We start from the raw sequence: 26,680 nt of genomic DNA on the forward strand, positions 1-26,680 counted from the left end.
TGAGCTGTAAGCTGGATAAAAAATCACAAACATTTAAAATATGAGAGGAAAAGTAAACAATTAAGCCTCAAAATATTATGGAAAACTGGTTAAATTAGTTCACAAAAGATGCAATTATAGGGTCTGCCACCTGAAACACAAAGTAAGCCAGGTGACAGAAGTCCAATGATTTACTTTATAGGTGACAGGATGGATGTGACGTTGGAGATGCATCTCAGATGAAAAGGTAAAAAATAAAGAATCGGACGATCGAGCATGTTAGGCCATGCCATTGTAGTCTAATAAAATATTCATATTTTGCGTCACTAGTACAAAAATGTGGGAGTTCTTTAAGCAACTTTAATCCCTAAAAGTGATTCATGTGTGCATTTTAAAGACGTGTTCATTGCACTAAAACTGGTTATTTGCATCAGTTTTATCTCATTAAAAATCTGTTATTTGGCTATCAAAGAGTTGAAGGAGGCCTCAGGCACAAAAAACATCTCTGATTGTGTGAACAAAGTTGTAAAAAGTGAAATAATGGCTAAACAGACACAGAGGAACTCCGTGCCTAAATATCTAAATTTAAGATAAGTGAAACTTGTAAGGAGGAAGTAGAACCCTCGACTTTTTCCTCGCAGCTATCAGCGTTACTAATCCTTTTTGTGCCTCTCTTGTTCTGCAGTTCAAAGCGACGGCAGGGATAACATCACTTCATTTACAATCTTTGGTCCTGGTTGGTCAATTAGAGCTTGTAGTGGTCTAATCTCCTGCAGGACTGCTCGGGGTTTTCTCTTGTATGAACGGAGAGAAAAGCAGAGTTCTTTAATGCCGTCTAATGACGTTATGGGAGGAATAGCCCCATGCCGCTGGGAACCTGATAATCCCACTTTGTTCCTTTTGGATTTGTTTGAAACCCCCCCTCCTCCTCCCCCCTCCCAGAGGCTGATCCCCTTCTTGTTTCTCCACCACAATGAGGCCCCTGCTGTCGGGCCCTGTCCACCTCTTATTCTCTAAACACCTCTCTCATTTGTTGGGCTATGGCAGGGGGCGCGCACTGTATTATTTTCCTCTCAATTAGCAGAAAAGGCTTGTGTTGATCACTTCCTCTGCCAAGGTGAGCACACATTCCTGGAGGTTGCTTTCCCGTGGGTCATCAGGGAAATTATCGATGGCGAACTTGGTACAGAGGCAGAAACATTCACTAGTGGAAATAGAGCATCCTCGCTGATCTTGAGACATTCGTCAATTTCTTTCAAAACCCACCAACTGCTCCCTCCTCGTACCTGAATGCACCCAAAGTCCCACTGAGACTGTCGTGTCACGCACATTTGAAGAGGGGGAGCAGACCGACAGTTGCCAGCCCTCCAGAGCTCCTCCCTCCTCTTTCAGCCTCACTAAGACGTCCCCTGTTCAAGGACGCTTTGATGAACATGTCCTCCCATTTCCGCTGGATTTTCAGAGACTGCACTCTGCCAAATCTTTCAATCCCTCTCCCTCCCCCGTCCAACTCCTTAAAGAGGAGTCTTAAAGAGGAGTCTTAAAGAGTCGACGAGAATGGCTGGTGCAGGCAACCAGGATCATGGAACTTTTTTTACTTTGAAAGAATGCAATTCATGTGAAGAAAATAGTAAACACAGAGTTGCAGATGTAATTACAAAAAATAAGTTTGGATTGCATTACCATAATTTTGGTGGGGGGAATGGTTTAACGTTTTTACGGGTTTATTTTGAATTCTGGAATTGGACTAATTTTTATGCTGGCTTTATTTGCCAGCCTTGTTTTGGGCTGGTTTTGATTTGCCATTGGGCTGGTTTTGTCACACAGACCAGGCTACCCTTATGAAGCCAAGCAAGGGCAGGTGCCATAATTCACCCCGTACAGCTTTTACCAGAAAGGAAACGTTTCAGACCTGTTTTTGTATCAGACTGTGCCCACATTTATTTCTACTAAAAAAAGGCATCGTAACGTGGCTGTTAATGGGGATTCCTTGGCTCTGGGTGAAGTCTGAAGTGACGCTTAATGACATGCACTTTTTGCACTAATGCGTTGGCTTCATTTTTTAGCACTTAAGGTCACTAGTTCATCTAAACTGAAGTGTTGTTTTCAATGAAGTACTTTTTAAGTGGCTTAAGTTCATTTTCTTTGACTTGGTGTGCAGCAATACATATCTTGAGCCTGAACCACTCAATGATGGCTGGCTTATGATCTTCAACCAAATTACAGTTACAGTATATATTTTTTTCGACATTGAATCTGTAGAGAAAGGGCTATTGTTCCTTGCAATATGCCAGATTTACTTTCCTGAACTCATTTAGTCCAGCCTGGTCTTGTTGTGTCATCAGTTGGATGAGCAGTTGTCTTTTTCATCTCTTTAGAGACTCTTTTGTGTCTTCATCTCGATGAGAGGGTCACTCCTATGCCCCTTTTGCTTCTCGGCAGCACCTTCAGGTGCCAAGACAAACCCAGAGTAGAAAAGGACAGATGGCAGCTCAGTATAAAATCAGTCCTCAGTGTCTTGAGAAACAACCATTGAGTGTCTACGGTCCTGCAGAGTCACAGGAAGCAGATGTACCTACATATGCTTTTCCATGAAATGATCTAAAGTTTAGTGAAGATGAAGAGTGACTCTGAGAAGGGGGGCGGTCTGATCCCTGTGGTGAGATCCTGAATCTGACGCAGATTTGTCGCTAAAGGCCCTTGGGGGTGGGGAGTACTGTACAAGTTAAATCCCATACTCGTGAGCTGTGTTCATAACTCTGTGGGATATTTTAAATTTAGCATATAAAAAACTCTATAATAAGTTTTAAAGTACAGGAATCCTGAAGCAGGGGAACAAATCCTATTTTGATAGTCACAGTTGTAAAATAATAAACATTGCAATATTGATACCACAGAAAAGCAGAGGCACCCACTGTTGGGTAATTTCTTCTTTTCATAACTACTTTCTCTTCCTTCGTCTCTTTTCCTTAACCAACTCCTCTCTCATCTCAAACACCTGCAGCGCCTCTGGGCTAATCTGTCGTCCACCGCTAACTCCAAACACACCGGCCTGTCTCTCACAAACACACACACACACATTCAGGAGCAGGAAGTGTAGAAGAGTTTTTTTCTAAAGGTCAAAACATCTCAAAATACCTTTCTCTGTCACTCCAGGAATCAACATTAACGCTTTTAGTCTATCCCAGCCGCCTCCTTTGTGCACAGAACGTTGCTTATCAGATTTCACGTCAAATCTACAGGATTTTAACATGAATCTTGTTATTTACTATCATCATCCTGGAGGAAATTGAACAAAAAGAAACACAATGTAGTAGGTTGTGAGGGTAATTTTGTTTTGTTTTGTCTTTTGTTTCACCTGTGCTGATAAAAAGATTACCGAACATTATGAGCGAGCAGCTGCCAGGGATGCATTTCCTTCTTGACTATATTTTCAAACTTCCCTCATCATTCATATAGGTAAAATGAAAAAGTCCTTTATATTACACCTTACACCAACAATGAAGAAGGTTGGATGATGTGTAACATACAGTATAAGGAGCTGTATGTTAAGCTCCCTTTGTGTTTCCACACCACGCTTCTAGTGCTTTCACAACACTGCAATGCATGGCATCCATACACTTGGACACCAATGTTACTCTGCAGAGTACAAAAGCGAAATGTCAGCAGAACTTATTTACGATGTTGTTGCAGAATCTCAGTGTATAAAGGCCACAATTTGTGTTAAGTATAGTTAAATAATGAAGCTCTGCACCACTATGTGCTCACAGCCAGCATGCATCAAGCCAAGGAACTGATCAGATAAAGATGTATTCATCCCACAACAGAGAATTGTAGTGTTAAAACAGCAAAACACTCCAATAAGTAAGAGCTGAAGTTTTACCATTTATGTCCATTGTACACAGCTACTGAAAAAGTAATGGTGAGTATCATTTTTGTCATTTGACAAATTGAAGGATATTTGAAAGTATTTACTGTCTGTAAAGTATTACTGACTACCCATAACTGAAACTCATGGATTGGTAAGCATTAAAGAACACATTTAAATATATAACCTGAATTGACAAACGTATAACACAATGTATTCCAGATAGGAAATCAAAGTAATAGCAAATGTAAAGTATGCATGCATGTTTATTTCTGAGAGTCCATTCCCAACTCGTATGCTGATGTTGGAGGAAATCAACCCCCCCATTCCGCACCACCCTTCCTCATCATCCCCCTCCTCCTCTTCTTCGCCTTGTTCAGCTTTGACACCTCAGCTGTTCAGAAGGCTGCTGAGAGGAAGGTGTGGGGAGGGAGAGGGGAGGAGAGAGAACTGGGGGAGGAGCGGGAGAGTTGATAATGAAGGTAGCATGTTGTTGTCACCACAGATTGTTGCTCAGGGCTTTCCGTGCATGCATGCATGCATGCGTGAGTGAGTGTAAACTAAACCTATCTTCAACCCCCAACATGGATCTCATTTACCCGACAATCACATCCTCCAAATATACAAATATTTGCACAACTTAAAGACACACAGGTACAAGCAGTTGTATTTTCACTCCTATCACTCCATCGTCACACACTCTGATCAACTTAATGATTGATCAGTTGATTGAAATGAACCAAACCAGCTTCTATCTGTTGGAGAATGCACTACACTTGGGAACACATTTGTACCTGTGTTATGAGATTTGAGTTTTGTGCATTATACATATGTTTCTATTCTTCCATTCTGTTTTATTTATGTACATTTCCGTTGTGGACAGCTTGGATGAAGCAATTACATATGGATGAAGTATGCAGTAAGATGTAGTTTTGTACTTGGCACAGGGTTTAGATGAATTCTTTGTCATTTGTGTACCTCCTCTCCTGTTTACACATTATGAGGAATTTGTTTATTGGTTCAAAACAGTTAACAAAGAAAATGTGCAAAATTCAGAACTTTAATAATAAAGTTTAATAATGATATACATGTTCTTTGTTGTTTAGTACTGGTCTGGTGTTGGCCACATGTTGACACTGGCCCTTCATTTCTGATACCATTTTAGTCTTTGGTCCGTATTTGTACGCTTTCAGAAACGCGAAAAGACAAAGACGCTGATGAAGATAGAGGCGGCTCAGTCTGTCTGTATACATCGTGGTAGAGAATAACTCGGCCTTTACTGTGTTGTGTGCTGTTTTGGTCACATACTGCAGGAACAAAACCTTTTAATCAATAATCATTTGTCCTCATGTGTGGGGTCAATCACATTTTCAACATCTGTTATTTGAACAATCTTAAAGTGCGGTTAGGGATTTATATTAGCTGTCATTTAAAGTATAAAAATAACCATAGTTTCTGTGATACAAAACCCAAATCTGAATCTAAATTGATTTAAACTGCGTTTTCTAACGTCTGTCAATTCACTTTTTAAAAGCTCCTTAAATAATGTTTATTATTGAAATGCAACCTGGGAGTTGTAGTTTGCTACATGATTTATTGTACATCGTTTTCTCATCTCATCGTCAAATACGTCATGAGATGAGAGGAGATGTTATTGTCATTACACATAGTATAGGAGTAATGAAATGAGGTATGTCCTCATCCTTCCCTTTGCTGTGTGCACAGTTGCTGCAAAACTGCCAAAAAAAGCTCTCCCTCCAGTCACTCCTTTTTGTAGATAAAAAGAGCACATTTTTAAAATGAACAAAAACAATCTTTTTTATGGTGAAAAACACAAATTAAAACATAATAATAAAGATTTTATGCCATGTCTAATGTTAGTTGAACATAAATGAGACACACTGCTCTTTTAACACAAGAAACGACTTCCTGTTATTCTTTACATTTGAAACACAACAGCTGTGTGTGTGTGTGTGTGTGTGTGTGTGTGTGTGTGTGTGTGTGTGTGTGTGTGTGTGTGTGTTTGCAGGTGTAAGATTGTTCACTGTGTGTGTTTGTAGGTAGGATTATAAGTGTGTGGGTTTCCTGTGATCATTACTGTGCTGCTTTGTGTGTGTTTTTGCACATGCTCATGTGTGAGCATATGATTGTTGTCTTTATGTGTGTTTTTATTCCTGCAGATGTGTGTGTGTGTGTGTGTTTGTAGGTGTGTGTGTGTGTGTGTGTGTGTGTGTGTGTGTGTGTGTGTGTGTGTGTGTGTGTGTGTGTGTGTGTGTGTGTCACACTACTGCAGTCAGCAACTGAGGCTGCAGCTTTCCTACTGAGAGCAGAGCAAGGCATTCACACTGCCAGAGCTGCTGGATTGATTCCCTCAGGACTCACCTGTCTCATAGGGGTGTTAAAGGAGCAACTGCAACATGTCATCTTGTCTGCAGCTTCACGAAGTCTTTCGGTCTCTTGTGGGTCCTTGTCGTGTTTGTTAGGGCACAACTGTCCAAACTAATAACCACAGTATCAACAGCTACAGTATTACCTTTACATTCATAAATTAAACTTTGCTGCCAGCTTTCTTTCTCAAAATATTTGTTTTTGTTGAGTTTTGAAGCAAGAACATTTTTTAGTCCTTTAGCCAGGTCACTGACCCCAGTACCTGAAAGATAGTTCATCCTTCTACCTCAGAATGTGCTGCCACCATTACAAGCTTTTAGTTATAAATCACTGTAATGTTTTTTTTTTGTTTGTTTTTTTTCCCAAAACAGCTGATGTTATACATTTTTCCAAATGTTTTTTCTGGCTCTAACTTTCTATCGAGTTCTTTTAAAAAGGTATGTTTCATTGAATATGATTCAAAGATGTTTCAGAATATGAACGTGTTTTGTCAAAACTGAATCTAAAATAGCATAATTATAGTTTATTAGTTTACTGAATTCATATAAACTGGAAACTTTTCCATTTATGAAAGATGTCAGTATTGTTTTATCAAGTTACTCAACAACCTTAAAGTTTGAGTTACTTTGCTAACAAATGTGCAGCTCATTCATAGTTTTATTAACTAGCTGCAGGTGTACTGAACATTTCCGTTCATCCACAAAAAGAAATCTGGAGAAGTTAATGCATGAATTAGATGGACAGTTGAGCAATTGGTTATTTCCACTTGATACCAGTAAAAGCTGGTATCAAGCTGATATTTCATTAAGATTACAGGCCTATCTTTACACTTGTAAATTTGCCTTGAACACTTTTTTTAACTGAGATCTGGTGTAAAGTCTCCTGCTTGTATTTATTGTCTCCATAATATTTGTTGTTTTTTTACGGAACAAATGCAGAGAAGTGGGACTCTAATGTGTCCTAACAGCCTCATGTTGCCTGTTAAAATTCTCTGATCCAACACGAGTCTTTCACTGCATGTTCACGGCTGCATGTTCATTAGTAAACACTGATTCATATGTTCATAAGTTGAGATGACAAATCATATTAATATCTCTCCTTCAAAAAAAATCTTGCTAATGATAGAAAACAGGCCCTGCTTGGCTGCAACTCTGCCCCGGTTTGCCACCCATGCTTCTCTTCCTACTATTTGCACCTCTCTCTCTCTCTCTCTCTCTCTCTCTCTCTCTCTCTCTCTCTCTCTCTCTCTCTCTCTTTTTCTCTCTTTCTGAAAGTGAGAAGTTGATTGGCTGTCAACAACTTTCCACATTTCTCTCCCTCTTCTTTTTTTTTTGCATCCACACTGTTCTCCTGCAGCCCAATTAACACTAAATGTGCCATCAGGCAAATGCGGAACGAATGGCAATATTTGATTACATGAACAATAAATTACCATCAACAACACGCTTATGAAACACATTGGAAAATAGTGACAATGATAATTATGTACAGTTAAAACCACAGTGTCAGAGGGGGCGGGAGGACAGGTAGTAGAGCTGTAACACTGCGCTCTCTGTTAGCATAATCACGGCTAACAAGGAGTCTGCATGGTTCTGCCAGGTCGCCTGTCGGCCAATTACACATTCATGTCAACAACACCTGAAGAGATGATGCAGACGAGATAATGAGCCTGTGGATGAGCTGACACTTTGCTAGTCTATATTAACCTGTCAGATATGAGGAGGTTCAGTGGAACGAATAGGATGGATAAATGACCCAAATGTATTTAACACTTACTGTGAATGTTAATGCATGGCAGCTTCATTCCTTCATCAAGCTACATAAAGGTGTAATGTTTATTTTGCAGTGTCATTTCGTTTTGTACTCTGCCCGTTTGAAGCTATAAGATTTTAAGATAAGCTTTTCCAAATTTCTCATTTTGGCTGATTCCGTGCTCCCCTGTATTGCTTGTTGTTGCCACGTTTGCTCTTTCTGAAATATCTTACAGCGTTCAAAGGATTCAATGCCAACTTGTCAAAAACAACAGCTTGGTTACTGGCGAAATGCTGCAACCATGGCGACTATAACCCCTCCAGTGTTATTTCACGACTTAGGCGTTGTGACACTGAAATGGTTGAGTTGTGTTAAAAAAATAAAAATAAAATAAACTTGATTGGTTTTTCAGTCCTAAATCTAACCAGACCAAAAACATTTACATTGAAAAATCTTATCCCATCTCCCATTTTTCAGGCGTTTTTGGCAGATGGCTGTTCCTCATGAGTCTGGTTTTGCCCAAGAGAAATGTATTATTTTATGGGACCTTGGTTTGTTGCCTCTATAGATCAAATGAAACCTATGATGTTTGATTTGATTCATTTACACATTTTGGTTCCCACCATTTCCATCATTAATGTGTCTGGGTTTTTTTTGTCTCTGTTTTTTTTTTCAGTTTGTTTGTATTCTGTCTTCCTCTAAGCTATCCTCGTCTCTCCTCTCTTCATACGCTTCGTCCTCACCTCTCCTTCTATTTTTATCATTCTTCCTCCACACTTGCTCTTCTTCTCTCTCCTACTGGTCGTTTCAGAGGAAGACGTTCATTCCCTAAATGTCTTTTTCTTACTTTCATTTGGGTTTTTATTCTTCAATTTCTTCACTATTTTTCTCTTCTTCTATCACTCTCTTCTTGCTAAGTAGATTTGTGGTCTTCCTTTTACCATCCCTTCCTCTATTTTCTTATAAATAGCCACACTCTATCCTTGACAAATTCAATAATCTTTTCTCTTTTCTATTCTGCATTCCTCTCTGTTGTTCTTACTCAAGCCTCGGTTTTTCCATTTTATTCACTTTATTCTGTTTCTTTTCATCAGTTTTTCTAATTTCCTCTTCTTTCTTGGCATTATTGCCATTTATCTTCTGTCACTATTGATACTTACTTTCTTCTGTACTTGATCTTTGACATTTCACTTTTTATATCATAATAGTGACTAAAAGCATGGCGGTATCTTCGGTCAGTGCCTTGCAGTTATCCAACAGGTAATATGAACAGCCAAAATGTCTGGCTGGAAATAATTATGTCAAATAACTAATCATTAAAAAAATGAACAACAGCTTATTACATTTTAAGTGAACAATTGCTGACTATTTCGCATTTCTTCTACTTTTTTGTCTGTAATAGATCACCAGTCATGATAGATAAACTACTGTACAGCCATCACTTGCTCTCCACCCCTCACATATGATTACAGGTTTGAAACAGGCAGGGAGACAGATGTCCGCTTGTAAATGCACAACGCCTTTAAATAATGGTTATTGAGTGTATATGGCTATTCAAAGCATATTTCCGGTAATTGTTCTATATGGCTAGAATTTGGGACGTTAACAGCCAAATACTGTTATGAAAAGTCTCGCTGTATCTCAGTTCTTCTGTAGATGTCTTCAGCCTACAGCAGTGTAACATGCTGTGAGGTCTGAAATATAATCAAAGTCATTGTTTCCATTAAACTTTGTTTTTTTTTTGTAACTGACATGCTCAGTTTAAAATTATAAGTGTCTGTCAAAAGAGACCTTTGTGTTGAAAAGGATGCAATTCTTTTTTTTTCTCCCACAAACAGCTGTTACATGACTTTCTTCAAAGACACCAGATTCTGTTAACAAAACCTTCCATTTTACCCGGCAGGATATACAAGGGTCTATCTTTGTCTCGATCTGTCCGTTTTCCATGTTTAGTGCGTCTGTTGTATCCAAACTTACCATTTAAGAGAGAAAAGTTCAACTGGCCAATCTTGGTACGAGAAGACTAACAACTCCTGTGAAATTAAAACTTGTTTTTTTTATGGACAAAAATATTCATTTCTCTTGACGAAGGGGAGTTGTTGATCGATGGCTGCCTCTTTCAGACAGTAACATCCTGTCTCATGACTGCAGGATGAAGCAATCTACAGGCACATTCGAAAAACGTTTTAAACTTTTTGAATGATTCTCATTTAGACCCTTGGACGCAAACTGAATGACTGCAATGTTCGGTGTCCTTGTACTTTTGGCTAGAGCTTATCTCTCCTCGCCTTCTTCTGCGTTCTTCCCCCTCTTCAGAATGGTTTCGGTTTTGTTTTGTTCTTTCTTTCTCTCCTTCGTCACATTTTTAAGTCTTCCTTTTTTCTCTCTTCTGACACATTTCCCCTTCCCTCTTTCTCTTCTGTCAGGACATTCACACACACACACAAAACACACACAGCGGAGGTGAAGTGGAGAGGCTTGTCTTAGCGTGCCATCTGTCCTCTGCGCTGACGTTGGCTCTAATTACTGAGTCTCCCCTGGCTAATGCTGCCTCATTAGGCCGCCTGAGCATGTGCAGCCGACACAAGCGCCGTCGAGAATTTGCACCAGGAAACGCGAGCTCGAGCCATAATGGGATCAGGAAATCTGTCTGGTGTGACAGGCAATTCACACCAGTGGCTAAACGCTCATTTTGCTTCTCTCTCTCTCTCTTTAAGTCTTCCTCTCTCTGCTGTGCTCTTTCGCTCCTCCCGTCTGGCGTGGAGAGCGACTCAAAGGCCCGAGTCCAAGCACCAAAACAAAAGAGTCAAGAAGGAGTCCTGCTCTAAGAGAGATGTACATGAATCCCCCAAACACTGGTTTTCAAAACATCTCCTCTTTAAAACATAATTATGTCAAACAGTTTACTTCTTGTGTCTGTTAATTTACAATTGAAATTGTAAATTTAAATCAACAGTTATGTGAGACTCAAGGCGGCACTTTCAGAGTGAAATATTTCATGTTTTGTTTTTTTTTTGTTTACATCCTTGACTTCTTTGTTTCAGCAAATGCAGCACCACATTTTTTTTCCCTCATTGTTTCTCTCACTTTGTAATTTTATTAACGTGGTTTAACATCCCACTGTGTATTTGTCTATGACTTACAAGGCAATAGTAGAATGCAGCGATTTGCATCCAGATATCGTGATCATGATTGTTATAAGAGGTCAGCTGTGTGAAGGTTATTTTGAGTGTGACCTCCATGATATGACAATAGATGTCTTCAAAAGTCTTGCTGATGGTCTGGTTTGCTCGTTTTGCGAGTTTATAATAAGGCCTTCATATCTGATTGATGATTTGTATTGTCACTGGTGTCAGCTGGATTTCATTTTATGGTATGCAGAAGAATCATTCCACAGACATACTATACCTTTATCTATTTGTTCCTGACACACATACAGTGACTGAGCGAGTGAGAGGGGGAGACAGCCAGTCCACTAATGCTACTGATTCAACACCAAAACTTGGATTAACCATAAGTAGCCAGAAAACTGGTCCTAAAGCAAGAGCTGGTTGTTCCACAGTCCAGGTGTGGCTACAGAGAAGGTCTTGTCTCTGAAAAGTTTTCAATGTACTTGTAGGATGGTGAGAAGTCCTTGATCTGAAGATCTGAGGGGCCGAGCTATACTGTAAGATAATGATACATACTTTACCTGATTATTTTCTCACTTTTTATAAAACATTGAAAGAAACATTTGATTTAAACTTTAGCCTTTTATTGCCCAAATTTATAAAATGTTAAGTACTTTACACTTTAAAATTGTGACTGAAGATGAATAAATAGTTTTTCATGTTTGTCTGCTCCTTGTCCATGCTGGAGGAAACTATTACTACCAAAAACAAAAATGTTCTTTTTGTCATAAGGCTTCCAGACTGTACATGAATTATTTTTTAAACATTTTTTTACTTTTAAAAATCCAGTTTGATGAGTGTATTTCCTGCTGTCTGCGCGTCCCTGCAGCTCCTCTCCATGAATCATCTGACAGACGTGAGATAAGGATCTGAAGTGTTTATCTCTCTTCTGCGGTTTGCTCACTCTGACAGCAGTAAATCTGTAGGAATCAATAATAGCAGTTCATCAGCAGCCAGACGTCTGGTGTCAGTGACTGTAAACGCTTATGCACGCCGTCTAATGTCTTTGTTTATCTGAGATGTTCCTCGATAAGCGTTGTGGTGGCGGGTTAACCAGAAACACAACAAAAGAGCAGGAGAGGTTTGTGATGTGACGGCAGATAAGAGTGAGGCTCACTATGAGAGGTGTTAATCATAAGATTGTAACAAATATTCAGATAAATCCTCACGCAAGAAGACTTTAGTTTATCCAAGGTAATAGAAATGAGTGAAACTAAAATATTAATATGTAGCCTAACCAAGCACTAAGATTTTTAACTGGATCATATCAGTATGCAAAATGTACTATATAAATGTTAGCATGAAAACTAAAAAGGCTGCTAAGAAAAACAAAGATCGAGGCACTAAATAACTGCTTAGAAGCTGCCGTGATATAGCTTAGCTTATCTGTTGTTAGCCACAATTGTTTGCATTCCTGATTTTCAACTATACAGAAAACTGAAACTGGGATAGTTAATTGTTTTTAAAGTGAGTTTTTTTAGGTACTAGTCAATAGCCATATGAGGCCAATAGTCATGGGGAGATACAGGTCAGCGCGGCACCTTTAAGGAGAGACCTGCTGGAGTGCTGGCACAGAAAGTAGGCTATGGCTATGCAGCAGTGGTTGTTTGCGCCACATAGTTTAGCTTATTGAAAGATTGTTCTCAAGGGAAAAATATCTATTATACATCTACATACTCTCATGCATACATCTAGGATTAGAAATTCAACTGAAGATCAGTTCTGACTCATGTAGTTGTTTCCTTTTTTAAGGGAGTAACACAAACATAACTCTTCAAAATATGACTAACACCTCTCTGCACCAACGCTCAGCATTTAAAAAATGAATCTCCTTTTGTTTATGAAGTATTCCCCCTGGTGTCATTTATCTCATATTATCCATATGTTCCTGATTCCTCTTGAAGAACTAATAGATATGGTGTGAACATGATGGCCAATATGGCTTCGGACCAACTTCTGTCAGTGCCAGAACTTTATATACTGCATGTGAGTAAGTGTACAGTAAGATTTCACTTTATAGATTTAGATCAGCATCAAGAGGTGTGAACTTGCAGTTTATCTCTAAAAAGAAGAATTACCACAAGTTACATGTAAAAATGTGTTTATGCTCTTCTGTGGTTTGCATGAGATGAATCAGATATCTTGTACAACAAGATATGGATCTCTATCTGCAAGACATGAGCAAAAAGTGATTACCTTTGCTGCAACTTAAAACTTGTAGGCAACCGAGATTAATCCCATACCATACATACCAGTATCACTATTGGAACAACTGCCAGACACTGAGAGTATAAACATCCAATACAATGTCTTATCAGACACCACTATTTATTAATTCCCCTAAGTTCTAACTCCCTCTAATGCCTGGTACAGATAGTACAAGTATGGCCTGCCCAAGACAAAATATGATCAATCATAGCAATATACCACCAAAATGGTGGTCGTGCAACAGACTCTGAGAGAGGGTCAAAGACAACAGATCTCATTTACAATAAACCTATAGACTTCAAAACTGACAGTCTGCAGGAGGCTTTAGCCAGAAAATGCATGCTTAAATTTCTCTCTCCAAACTACCTGAAGCCATTCATTTTACATCATAGATCATAGGAGTTGCTGGTCTACTCTTGCCTATTTCCAGGTTTAACTGTGAAACTTATAACAGATGTATTACAACAGAAAAAAGGAACTGAAATCAGAGGTAGACCAGCAGCATGATTTTTCATATCATTTTCAAAAACTGTTTCAGTGCTGAAAGAACTTTGTTAAGGTTAATTGAGCTATCAGACAAAGACAACAACCTTAAGACTAGTTTATCCATTTAGACACAATGGAAAATCATTTATTAGTCTTTTTACCAAAATCATCCGTGATCCAAACCTTCAAGGTTTAACTGAAACGGAAGACCAAATCCAGACCGACGCCCACATGGCAACGTCAGCCCCAACCAGTCCAAACTCCCACTGACGCCGGCATCCTCAATCCCAGCCGCTTCCCACGTCCGACCACATCATCTGGGAGGAAGCTGGGCTCTCACCACCGTCGTCTGTTCGGGTCAGGCCTGAGACTCCCACCATCAGAGGAGGGGACGCACAAATTATCCTCCAAACGCTGAGGAACAATGGAAATATGCACGTCCAAGAATTAAGAAATCATTGGACAAATTAAAGAAACACCTACACTTACAACACGATAAACAGCATGATATTTAAACGGATAATGATTTAAAAATGATCATTTGAGGAGAAAGTTTAAAGCAAACTGCTGGAGAAAAAGAGGAGGAAATTGGTTCATGGAAATATTAAAAAGAAGTTGACCTCTCTATTTCCCTCGTTGTCGATGAAACCAAAATTAGAAACACAACGTGAATGACAATATTAAAACCAGCCAATGTTCTTTCACTGACTCATGCATTCATCTACTCAAAATACTCATCAAACTGTTTAAGAGCTGCCCTGATACTTAATTTGTCTATTTTTAGGAGCGATTCAGCAGCAGATGAGCCTCCGTCAGCGTGTCTCAGATTCGTGCAGCAGGTGGAGGGTGAAATGTTCCCTCAGATTCAGGCTTTATGCGGCATCGTTCTCTCTCTCCGTGAAGACGTAACTGGACGTTCGTCATTGTGTTTGCAGCCGGGCCGTTGGCGAGTGGGAGCCGGTCCAGCCATCTTGTGTGGAACAATTTTCGGACTGGGCACGAGCCGGCCATCTGCAGCTCCAGGCCTTCAGCAGCCTGCAGCCAAACACAGAAACACTCAAACTGACAGAGGACTCAGCAGCAGAAAAATGTCTCTGATGTGTTTAAAAAGGAAAAGGGTTGACTCGTCATGATTTAAGAGAATCTTGAATTACAGAATTGAAAGTGTTAGGATTTGGGGGGAAGTTCCTCCATTTTCTGCGAAAAGAGAAACAATCTTCACTCAAGGTCCTTGTTCCTGTTTGACCAGAACTTGTCAAGGTCAAGTCTTTGGTCTAAACAGGGACCACTCCAGAATTTCCTAGCCATAAAGATCACATTGGGCTCCACCACCACAGCCTCAGCCAATTCTGCAATATTGATGTAAAGTCACCTCCATTGCACAAATGACCCATGAAAAGCTTTAAAGATCAGCTTTATTGAGCATGTATGCTTACACACAGGGAAGTTGTCTTCAGTAACGGTGCTCTCAATATACAAAAAGTGTTATATAAAATATAAACATAATACAAGCAAAAAGACTGATACAAGGCTCAATAAGACAATCGTGCAGAGGTGATTTAAATGTTTGATACCACGCTTTTTAAAAGAAAATAATCTCTGTTGGTTTAATGATCAAGCAATGTTTTTGAAAAAACACAAACCAGCTCATGGAGGAAGACTCTGCAGGATCAAATAACTGTTTTTGTCAGTGGAGTTTGGTTACCAAAGAGAGTCAACAACTAACAGAATGGGTGGCATTAACGCTGCCTTGGTTTAACATTTAAGTTGCTAAATTGGTTGTTCTTAAATCCATTTGCAGATTTAAACATCTCTCAGCACACTGTGCACTCTGTTTCAGATTATTTTCATTGTCTTAAAGAGGAAATTCTTGTGATAACAAATTTTCCAATTAAACAACAAGTGAAAAGACACCTTTTCTTTAGTGAGTGTGAAATTATTTGTTTTTGCAGACTTCTGGTGGAGCAGTGTGTGTGGGTGTGTGTGTGGGTGTTGTTTAGGGGACGGTCTGGGAGGGAAGATGACATCATCTCTACACCTGAGGCGGCAGAAATAACAACTTCATCTCTGAGGCAGGTGAGAAGGAACAAACAATCAACTCATAATGAGAATGGTTTCCTGTCGCCATGCTGTAAATTGTTGTGTATAAGTATGGGCGTTTTTAAACAGGATGTGGTGATGTGCTTGTACACATACTTCTTAAACTCAGGAGTTGCTTTACCTCCAACTGTCCTGGTGGGTCAGGTGCCTTCTATTGTTTGCAGGTCACATTTTACATTATGTTCTATTAGGTTTATTTCTTAACTGCATATTATCTGATGTCCAGCATGGGGAAACTTCTTGCAACATTGAATAAGTCTTGAAAGTAGATAGTTAAAAGTGAAGCCAAATCTGAAGTGTCATAAACCTGTATTTTTCCTGTTGCCAGCAGGGGCTGACTACACTGGTTTCAGAAAAAGTCCAATTCTATAGAAGTCTGTAAAAAATGTTTCTACGTCTGTCAATGTCTTCCCTCAGCAAATGTGTTGTGACGAGTTTATGGACTCATTCTCTAGTTTCAACACGGAAAATTAATGCACATCTGCTGTTCTGCTGTTCATTGGTAGCATCTGAATTCATATCAAACTGACCAGGACATTCAGATAGGGGCCAGATGGGTCCAGATTGAAATCTTGAAAATCTTTGAATGCTATTTTCTCTGTCAGACATGAGACTTAAGTTAAAACCAAATATACAGTAGCTTTCAGTCATGTTATCAGCATGGAGGCTTCCAGGGCAAAAAAGAGCTTAGAAAAGTGACAGGCACCATTAGACACTCTGTGGAGCTTCAGCAAGTGCTTGTTAATTATCCATCTCACTCAAAATGAGGCATGTTTACATCACCTACACCCAATAAAACCTGACAACCCCATAAAACTGTAAGTTATGGGCACTAGTGACCCCTGTACAGCACCCAGAACACACTCAATCTCTTAAATCAATCTCAGCAGAGAGGGTGAATAAATGACGTTCATTCAGACAATAGCTGTTGGGAATTGGCACTATCCAAATTGATTCATTGTTTTCAATTTTGTCAACAATTTTAACAGAATGAATTAAGAGGAATCTGACATCCAAAATCCACCGTGTGTTTTCTGTTCCTTCATTGTGGTATGAGTAAAGGTTTGTCTTATCTTATATCACGTGGTCTATTTCTAACCAAGCAAACGAACAGAACACAAGCAGATCATGATTCAGGAAATATCACAGACCATTTCAAGTTTTTAAAACAAGTCCATCTTTTACATGTGCAGGAAAGAGTTGCAAAAAAACCCTATTTGAGGCAATAGATTTCTAAACAAAACAACATGTCAGATCCAGTATGGAAGTGAGAGCTGCTTACCTTGTTCACGCCTCTGATGAGAGAGCTGAGGTAGGTGTGTGTGTGTGTGTGTGTGTGTGTGTGCATGTGGGTGGGGGGAGGTGGAATAATTGATTTGGACATTCGCCAAGAATCAGAAACATCTGCTGGGCGCCGCTTGATGATGTCACACACATGGCATTTGTACACAATTCAGATAAATTCATCATCTGCCCACAAATATCCACATACATTAGCATACTGTAAGTGTTCATGTTGACATCTTTGTTTTTTGGTGCTGAATGATAAAAATAGACTCACTTCAAATCGCAACCCTAACCCAAATAAAATATTTTACAAATGTTAACACCTACCACGGAAAATTAATATCTGGCAGTTTATTTAAGCACTGAGAGATTACAGTTATGTGTCATCTTTTCAAAGCACAGAAACATTACTGCTGATTAAATGTGATAATGAATGATTCATTTAAGCTGTCCCAGATGGCACACTTCTTAATAAGAATAATATTACGTCAATTTGTTTTAAAGTTGTCAGGTATTTGGATACCTTGACGCTATAGGAATTTACTTGCAAGTTGTCTGTTATTACTGTTATACTTGAATTTCCCTCGGGATCAATAAAGTATCTATCTATCTATCTATCTATCTATTAAAAAAACAAGGAAATGTGTTTTGAGTTGGACTATAATCATATGAAAGTTAAATAAAAACAGAAAAATCATAAAAAATGATAAACACACACAATTAATAATATACACCAAATAATATTTAACTTATTAATTAATCAACTAATTAAATTCCCAAAGTTGCAATATTTGAGGCAAAAATATATGGACAATGATTAAGTGCAAAAACCTGTAGTTCATTTGAGTGTCCACTGGAGGCTGTCTGCTGCAGTGAGTCATTCCCTATAAACCTCCAGTACATTTTTACAGACTGGTTCATAAAGTAGTTTTGGTCTCTATAGCTCATTTCTCTTATCATGGCACTGTTTTTTACAACTTACTTGTCTAAATCATATCAAAACTTTAAGTGTTGTAGAATTAGGGGCGTGGTCTCTTTAGATGACTGGGCCTGGACTTCCAGGTGTCGTGTCGTGTGTCGTGTCGCGTCAATTCATTCAATGAACCTCTTGGCCGTCTTTGTGCTGTTGAAACCTTTTAGAGATTTTTTTTCCTTAAGTATCAGACAAATGATCTTCTTGCTCTTTATTGTACAAACAGATTGTCCAACAAGTCACACACAAATAGTAACATTCATTTAGGTCCAAAGTTAGCATTAATTAACAACTATCTGTGTCTGCGTTCATTTGTTAACTTTTTCTGTCTTTGTCACATTGATTTATTTGTGGCAGCCATGCATGAAGTCAGGAATAACCTTTACTTTCCAAAAACATCCATGAGGCTCAATCTCTGAGCTCTGAAACATATTTGAGATTTTCAGAGTGATTGAGGTGAATGTTATTTTACCTTATCTTCATTCACATTCCTCATGCATGTTTATGTTAAAAGTGTGTGGTGTCGAGCAGTAGGCGGCCGCTTGGTTCTTCCTCTTCTCTGGGTTTTGTGTTTTTCCTCGCTGTATTTCTCCTCCACCCACCTGCTCGGCTCAGTGCTGCCTCAGAATCTGTTTCACTCTCTAAATTGGCTCCTCAGACACCCTTCCCCTTCTTCCGCATCTCTCATTTAAAAAGTGAGAAATTATAATTATCTGAATTATGCTTTTAATGATGCGTTAATTAGAGTCATGGAGTGAGATTAGCCTATGAAGTATTACTTGTGAAATCCTTCCAGAGCTCCTCGTGCAGGCGGAGTGAGGAGGGAGAGGGAGAGAAATATTGCAGCGCAGTGATTAGCACACCAATAAATAACAGAACAGATTGTGGTGCATATGCTTACGATTACAACTTTTAAACCAACGCTTTAAACTCACACCGACTGTCTACTGCTGGCACGAGCTCTCTGTGCTCACAGCCCAGTCAGTTTTGTGTTTCCCTCAGAGGCTCTCTGTGCAATTCTCACCAAATGTGAACTATTATTAAACCATGTGAGGAGGAAAATGATCTCTCAGCTTCTGCCGCCTGCGAGCTGAACTCACACTGCAAAATGAGATCAGGAATTTGGGCCCTGCTTCTGATAAAACTGCACAGTTTTATAAGTACCAAATGAATGGAATCATTATCTGTTATATGAAAGGTGCAGAATCCTCACTGGTCGCAGCTGCATATATAGAGCTTTTAAGCCTCTGTTACCGACCAGTTTTGCATAAACTTTTCAGTCAGGTTCAGTCTGAACAGTGTATTCACAAAGAATGGATTGAGGCAGATGGTCGCACCATGAATTTGCATCATTTGTCACGACTCTGTTCTATTCTATCTCCATATCCTCTTACCAAAGTAATTGAATTTGGACATACAAATAGTTCTAAATAGCAATAAAAATATTGTTTTCGATGGACATGTCCAACCAAAATGTACAGTTGGGGGGGTCATGTATTTTGATATTAATGTTGTAAACCTCATTTCTTCTAGCAGATTTTTTTGTCTCAAGTCATGCACATCTTAGCGTAAGAGCAACACCAGCAACATGGGAGGAACAGTGTAAGTTATTTCCAAATAAAACAAGAAACAGTTTCAAGTCTGATCATAGAGGCAATGCACAGAACATATGAAGGTACATTTTTAGGTTATCATTATCAACAACGACATCATCAAGATTATATGACTAAAACAGCTACATTACTTTTTAACCCAAACCATCATCTTTTCTTTTAACTTACTGACCTTTCAGGATTTCCTCAACTTTACAAAATGAGTATTATTTTTATGTTTTAAATGTTTACTTCTGTCATTGATAGTCTAGTGTCTTTGAAGAGAGATGTAACATCTTTTTCTGGTTTATTGTTTTGTTGAACCAGAGCTAACAGAACGTAATCATTGGCATTTCTGCCTCCATTTTTATAAACATGTCCTGCCCCCTTGGCATTTTCTCCAATCACAGTCAAGCAAGCTTTGAAGCCTACAGCGTAAGTTTGTTAAGTTGTGTACAAATTATTTGTCTAACACAACAACACCAACAAAGAAACCAAATTGATTTAACCAAATGAAGGCAGTGGCAGCCCAGCGATTCTTAGAAGAACTGTTTTTGTTGTCAGACACTTAAAAAAACTATCTGAGCAGGGACCAAAACAACAATCAAAACACATGAACCATCAGGGATCATGTTGCAAACATCACCGCCTGTTTCACTGCTGCAGGATGTAGAAACCGAGCAGAGCCTTCACAAACTTTGTCATTGTTTTTGTCATTTAGAGTAAAAAAAAAGTACATTAAAGAAAAACAGCTACAACTTCAAATATGGAATAAATTACTGATTTGAGTACCAAAAGTTTAACTGCATGGATTTATTTTGTGGTTGTTAAGGACAGTTCAAATCTGTTGCAAACAGACTTCGTTTTTTCATAGTTTTGTCATTGATTTGCATCAATTAAAGGAAAGGATAAAACAAGATGATCAGAAGAGTTGGAAACAGACCACGAGTCCTTTTTGAGGTAAAAGAGTACGTAGCTGAAATATAGCTATTACAGATACAGATATTATAAATGAGCTTTTACATTTGATAATGTGTTGATAATGAGCATAAGGACTCAACTGAGGAAATATTACTCATGTTGTAATAACAGAAAATATTCTTTAACAGGAGGAGAGCAGATTGACAGTCAGATGGAGGATTTGTTTTTCATATCGCTGATTGACTGAGCTGATTTTCATCTTAAGTATCCCTACATGTACCTCTGTGATGATGAGGGTGATGGTGATGATGATGATGATGATGATGATGATGATGATGATGGCAGAAGCAACAAAGAGTCATGTTTACTACACTCCCTCTGTTGTCTGCACATAAAGACACAAATGAAAGAAAAACCCAGGGCAGTTTTCTGTCTCATTGCTTTTATGTAAACCACGCGTGTGCCATTATTACCTCCATGTTCCAGTCAGAGTCTCACATTTACATGTCGAGAGGAGAAGGAGGAGGCTGCCAATTCTCTGCCAGAAATCCTCTGCTCTTAATCAGAGTTTAGGTTCTCTGTTAGTGGGGAGTTTGCTCAGATATTACAGCCTCAAAATTCGTATTTGTCTCCAAGCAAATCCCCCAGCGGGGGAGCAGAGTGCTGTGTGTGTGTGTGTGTGTGTGTGTGTGTGTGTGTGTGTGTGTGTGTGTGTGTGTGTGTGTGTGTGTGTGTGTGTGTGTGCGTGTGTGTACGTGCGTGTGTGTGCGTGCGTGCGCGTGTGTGTGCGTAGGTGTATGTGTGTGTGTGTGTTTGTATACGTATGTCTGTGTGTGTACTGTACGTAGAGCTCCTGCTTTGCTGTCCTTCAGCAACGCTGAATCGCACTGTGACACACTGGGACCCCAATATTATTCTGTTGCGTTATCAATATGAATGTACAAAGACGTGATTAAAAGATTAGTCTCAGCAGCCCCCTCGTCTGTTACGTTACAGTTACCTCTACCAACCAAGCGTGTAGCACAGAACTCCATTGTTTTTGAGACCTTCAAAATTTGGATTCAACTCAGAAAGCAACTCGGTCTACACTCCTCATCAAAATTAGCCCCAATTTTTCCAAAATCTTTTATTTCTTCCATCTTGCTCAGACCTTGAATTTGAATCCTGGTCAAATTAGGGTCTGCAGCTCTTTGATGATCTCTATATTGAAGGCACTTTCCCTTCATTTGCAGACATAATTCACTCTCCCTCAATCTCATTTATTCAGTTTCTTCCAGACCTGGCATTTTGTGCAAAATCAATTCCCTTACTTTTCTAGTCGCCCCCTGAGACCTTGATGGATTCCCTTCTCTTGCTGAAAACAACACACAAATCCCTGCCTTCAATCTTATACGATTTAATTATTAGGATGAACCCGACCTGGATCTGGACCTCCAGATAACCGTGTCTGATGAACAATGGAGCTGTATCCTTAAACTTGCTCACACATCCTCAATATACAAGGTTAGCCAAAATGTATCAAGATAGAGCTGACTCCTGTAACAGATGTAAATTCACACTGGCTGATCACATACACATGTTTTGGTTGTGCCCAAAACGTTTAGAATTTTTGGCGTCATCCCATCTTTGATAGGTTAAGGAGGGTCCTTTGTCACACAGTGAACTTTGACCCCCGTGTTGCTCTTTTTGAAATTGCCCCCATCACTCGGTTGGTCCAAATCCTCACAACATGTTATTGCTTTCACCACTTTGATTGCGAGGAGGCTCCTTCTCATCAAATGGACGCACTCATCCCCACCTACACATATTTGATGGATTCAGGAGATTTCCCAATGCGTGAGACTTTTCTATTCTTCCTGAACGTTTCCATACAGGCCTTTTATAAAATCTGGCAGCCTTTTTTACTTCATATAGATGCCTTGCACATTGAAGCTGAAAAAGAATAATCTATTGAATTGTTGATTCTGTATAATTATTATATATATATATATATATCACTGCATGCCACATCTTTATATCTTATATATATATATATATCTTTGCCTGTTTCTGCGGTCTTCCCATGAATGGAAAAATCAATAAAAATATTTGATTAATAAAAAAAGATTAGTCACTAAAATAATCAAGTAATAGAAAAATACCAACATTCATGTGGGTGTGACTTATTTTCTTCCAGTATCTGTTGAACCTGTTGAACTACCTCCCAGCAGCCATGACACCTTGGTGAAAGATTAAAGAGGGAAAGACGTGTTTTCATTGACAAGCAATCCTGTCAACAGTACATAATAGAGAATTTGGTTGGAAGAGTCTGGATGTGATTTTTATCCCTCCAAAACAAAAAGAGTCAAGACTTTCCTTTCCTTTGTTTCTCACTGTGTTTGAAACCTGAACACAGTCTTCATGTCAGCTCTGAACTTTAGTTTCCACTGCTCAAAGTCCTGCTCTCTCCTGCTGTAGAGATAAACAGACCGTGTAGTGGACATTTGGGTAATCCCTGTTTGTAAAAACACCGGCTGGAGCGCTTTGAATCGCAGGCGGCCATCTTGTTCAGCCACTGTGACGCTGCCTCAGTGTTTAGGGCTTGGCGATGAGGCGCGGGAACCCTCTGTCCAAACCCCGCGAGGGAAATCAGCCTGCTAATTTGCAGGATGTGCCGTCCTCCTCCCTATTTTTAAGCATGCATGGCTGCAGCTAAACAAGCAGAGGAAGAGGGGGGGGGCTCCCACAAAGAGGCTCGCTGTCACTGTTTGAAAAGACGGAGTCGATAACGAGGCCTCCTCTTAACCTGTGCGGCCTTTTTAAACAAATTAGCTCAGCTCTCTAACTAATGTCTTTTTACTAAAGCATGCTGGGAAATCTGAAGATGTTTAAACACTGACTCACTTGTTTAAGATGTCTTTACTTTACATGAAGTCAGAGTTTGGATGTTCAAAAATAATTTAAGTACATTTTGCATGCAGGACATGAATGGAGATGAATGGTTGTCCTCAACCAGTGATGAGTCCAATGTCTTTTCTTTTTTGCACTCATCGATTCATATTCTCATTTGCAACATAACATATTGTTAATGAAGTATAAAATGCCATTTTGTCCGCTGCTTATCCTTCATGGTGTTTAATACATTCTAAATGATAACTCTTTCGTGCAATGTGAGTGGAAAGCAGTTTGGAGGTGGGACGCTGGAGAAGAGCGGAGGCTTCGGAGTCGCGGGAGTGTCGCCAAACAGCAGTTTGTTTGTTTGTTTTGGATTATTGCTGGAGCTCAAGGGCACATCCACTGGATCATCGTCCTTTACCTCTCATCTGTCCTTTAGAGTAATTTGATTTATGATCAGTTTGCGTAATTAGCTGCCCATGACAAAGCATTCTGCATGTGATCGGAATTACAGAATTACTGACAGCTTTCTTAAACCACTTTCTTCTCTGTTTCCTCTTCGATAGATTTGTCTCCTGAAAATTAAACAGAAAATAAAGATAAAGAACTGTCGTCCTTCTGTACTGACGAAAAAATACAAACAGTCATTTGAGCCAACATGCCTCTTGGTGTTATAGATCTTTTCAGAACTTGCTGTTACCTGAAACTGTCATCACTTATTGACTAAAAAGATTCAGGTGTTCAGTTTGGCAAAACTCCATTTCTTTCTAAAGAATTTATTTCATGGTTCGTTCATTTGACAAACAGTAGAATAGACTATTAGGGTTATTACTGACAGCATGTCTATAAAAGTAGTTTGATTGACACTCGTAAATATTTTCATGGTGATAAAGTCAGCAGACAAAGGAAAGTTAACCATCTGTTTGACAGCACCTGTGTCATGGAAGTAGACTTACACATCTCAGAGTCATAAAAACAGAGATGACAAGAGATCCTCACAAACATCAGCAGCATCTCAGAGAAAATATTTGATACACATTTATGTACTGATAAGAAAGGACTTTATTTTTTAATATTAATTCAACAGAACTGGCTTTGTTTTTATTTTACTTTTGATTCTTATACAAAAGTTTTGATTAATGCACACTCCTCTCACCACTCACCTCTGCTTGCTCTAACTTCAAGTCATTGTTTTACTTAACTGGTGGCTTGAGCGTGATGCCAAAGTTGTTTCTGGTAAAATTAATAAATGAACAAAGCAAACCTTATTTGTTATTTTACCTTACAATACACAGGAGTAGCTTGTCCACTGCTGTCTAACTGTATTTATATCTATTTTTTTACTTTATATAAATGTATTTTTATTGTTTTAATGTGTAAGTCATCGCTAAAAACATGCACATTAAACCACAAACAAAGAACCGCTTAAGGTTAAACTAAACCAGTAACTTCTACGTTCTTCAAGATAACCTGTTTTTGTCCTTGGAGTCTTTTGGCTTTTCATCGAACTGCAAAACCATTGTCTCAGCTTTTTAAGGTGCACGAAAGTAGTAGGGGAGACTGGGGTAAGTTGAGCCACCCCTTGTTGCTAGGAAACGGTAACAAAAAAACAAACAAAAAAAAGTTGATCATGTGACCAAATATTTAGGAGGAAGGCATCGTTTCATGGAGACTGTGAAGGTAATAACCACATGGGTAAAGTGGTTAGACAAAACACAAACGTTTTTCAGTCTTGAAAGTGAATTTAGTCTATCATAAGTTTCATGAGAATTGTGTTTAGACCAAAATAGATCATTTAAATATGTTTTATACATCAGTTGCAGTATCTATGAGCTACAACATGACGTCAAAAAACTAGCATAAAAGTGCACCATTTTTACTGTGGGGACTAACAGTCAAAATGGTTGCTCTGGGTAAGTTGAGCTGGTAAGCCATAATATACTTTCAAAAAGAAAGATAGTACAAGATATTGGCTTAGTTGCATATAAACATTACAGAATATACATGTTGTAATGTTAATGTGGGAAATGTTTAATGTTGTATGTATGTGTGTGTAATGTGTAAGTCCAAGCTAACTATTTTAAACACCATAATGCAAACAATGACAGAAAGTCCATCCATCAGCGCAAAAATATTGTGTTCCTCAAGTTCAAATGTATTTTTTGTCTCGGAGTATTGCTGCTTTTCCCAAACTATTGTGTTTTCTTTTGTTCCCTCTGAAAATCACTATTCGGTCTCCAGCTGTGTTTTTACGTCTTTACGCCTCTACAGGAGCCTATTTGCAATTCCTCAGACACTGTTTTAGTCATTTATTAGAGTTAAATATAAGCGCTACAGTAAGGCTGTGTGACCGTCTCATCAAACCTGCTAATTGTTGCAATATTCAATCTTCCTTTGTCTTGAATGTGATTAGCACCCAGCTGACATCATTGGAATCAAACTTTGTATGAACAGAACAGAAATACTGAAAATCTCCCTTCAACCCTGCAGAGTGCCTGCAGGGTTGAAGGTAGATTTTCAGTATTTCTTTTTCTCCCCTATATAACACATTGTTTCTTACTCAGAATAGAGAATAAAAACCTAACTAGTTATTGAGACTCCCAATGAAGAAGAAGATCATGAATGGAGAGAAAAAAACTCCAGGTGTTAAATTGTCCCCAGGGTCTAAAACACAAGGACTGAAGGTCCTGCTGTTTTTACTCTCTGCCCCCTCCCTCTTCTTCTGACACTAATTAGTACAGTGCTACCTTGTTCAAACAGAGCTAACGTCGCCAGAAGCAAGCATTTTGATGATTTGGCTTTTAATAAGACACAGCAGAGCAGAGTTGTGTTTATGGAAGAAAAAGCTTTTTTGAATAAAAATCATCTTGTTTGAAAGAAAAGGGTCTAATAAGTGTTAATTGGCATCAATGTGGAAATGTGTAGTAGTTTAGCTTCAATTGCCCCAATTTCTTTTTTCCGTGAGGAGCCATTATCGAGTTTGTGCTGTTTGTATTCTTTAACGTACGTTAATATAATTTTTCTTCTTGCTGTTCAGAATGCCATAACCTTTCTTATATCTCATCTTAAATGTTTATATCTG

The 26,680-nt window shown here is 38.9% G+C and overlaps 1 protein-coding gene across 2 annotated transcripts in view; it reads left to right on the forward strand.

Moving 5' to 3' along the window:
• The window catches only part of b4galt7 (xylosylprotein beta 1,4-galactosyltransferase, polypeptide 7 (galactosyltransferase I)), a 48,390-nt gene extending 32,626 nt beyond the window's left edge, over positions 1–15,764 (forward strand). For both annotated transcript variants that reach the window (XM_079351756.1, XM_079351759.1), the window contains one exon: positions 14,636–15,764. Coding sequence is in view for 1 of the 2 variants with exons in the window: in XM_079351759.1 (XP_079207885.1) it covers positions 14,636–14,656 (21 nt within the window). In the remaining variant the exon portion in view is untranslated. The remainder of the gene's footprint in view (positions 1–14,635) is intronic.
• The last annotated feature ends 10,916 nt before the right edge of the window (positions 15,765–26,680 follow it).

The sequence above is a fragment of the Symphodus melops genome (genome assembly GCF_947650265.1).
Source record: "Symphodus melops genome assembly, chromosome: 9".
NCBI lineage: Eukaryota > Metazoa > Chordata > Actinopteri > Labriformes > Labridae > Symphodus > Symphodus melops.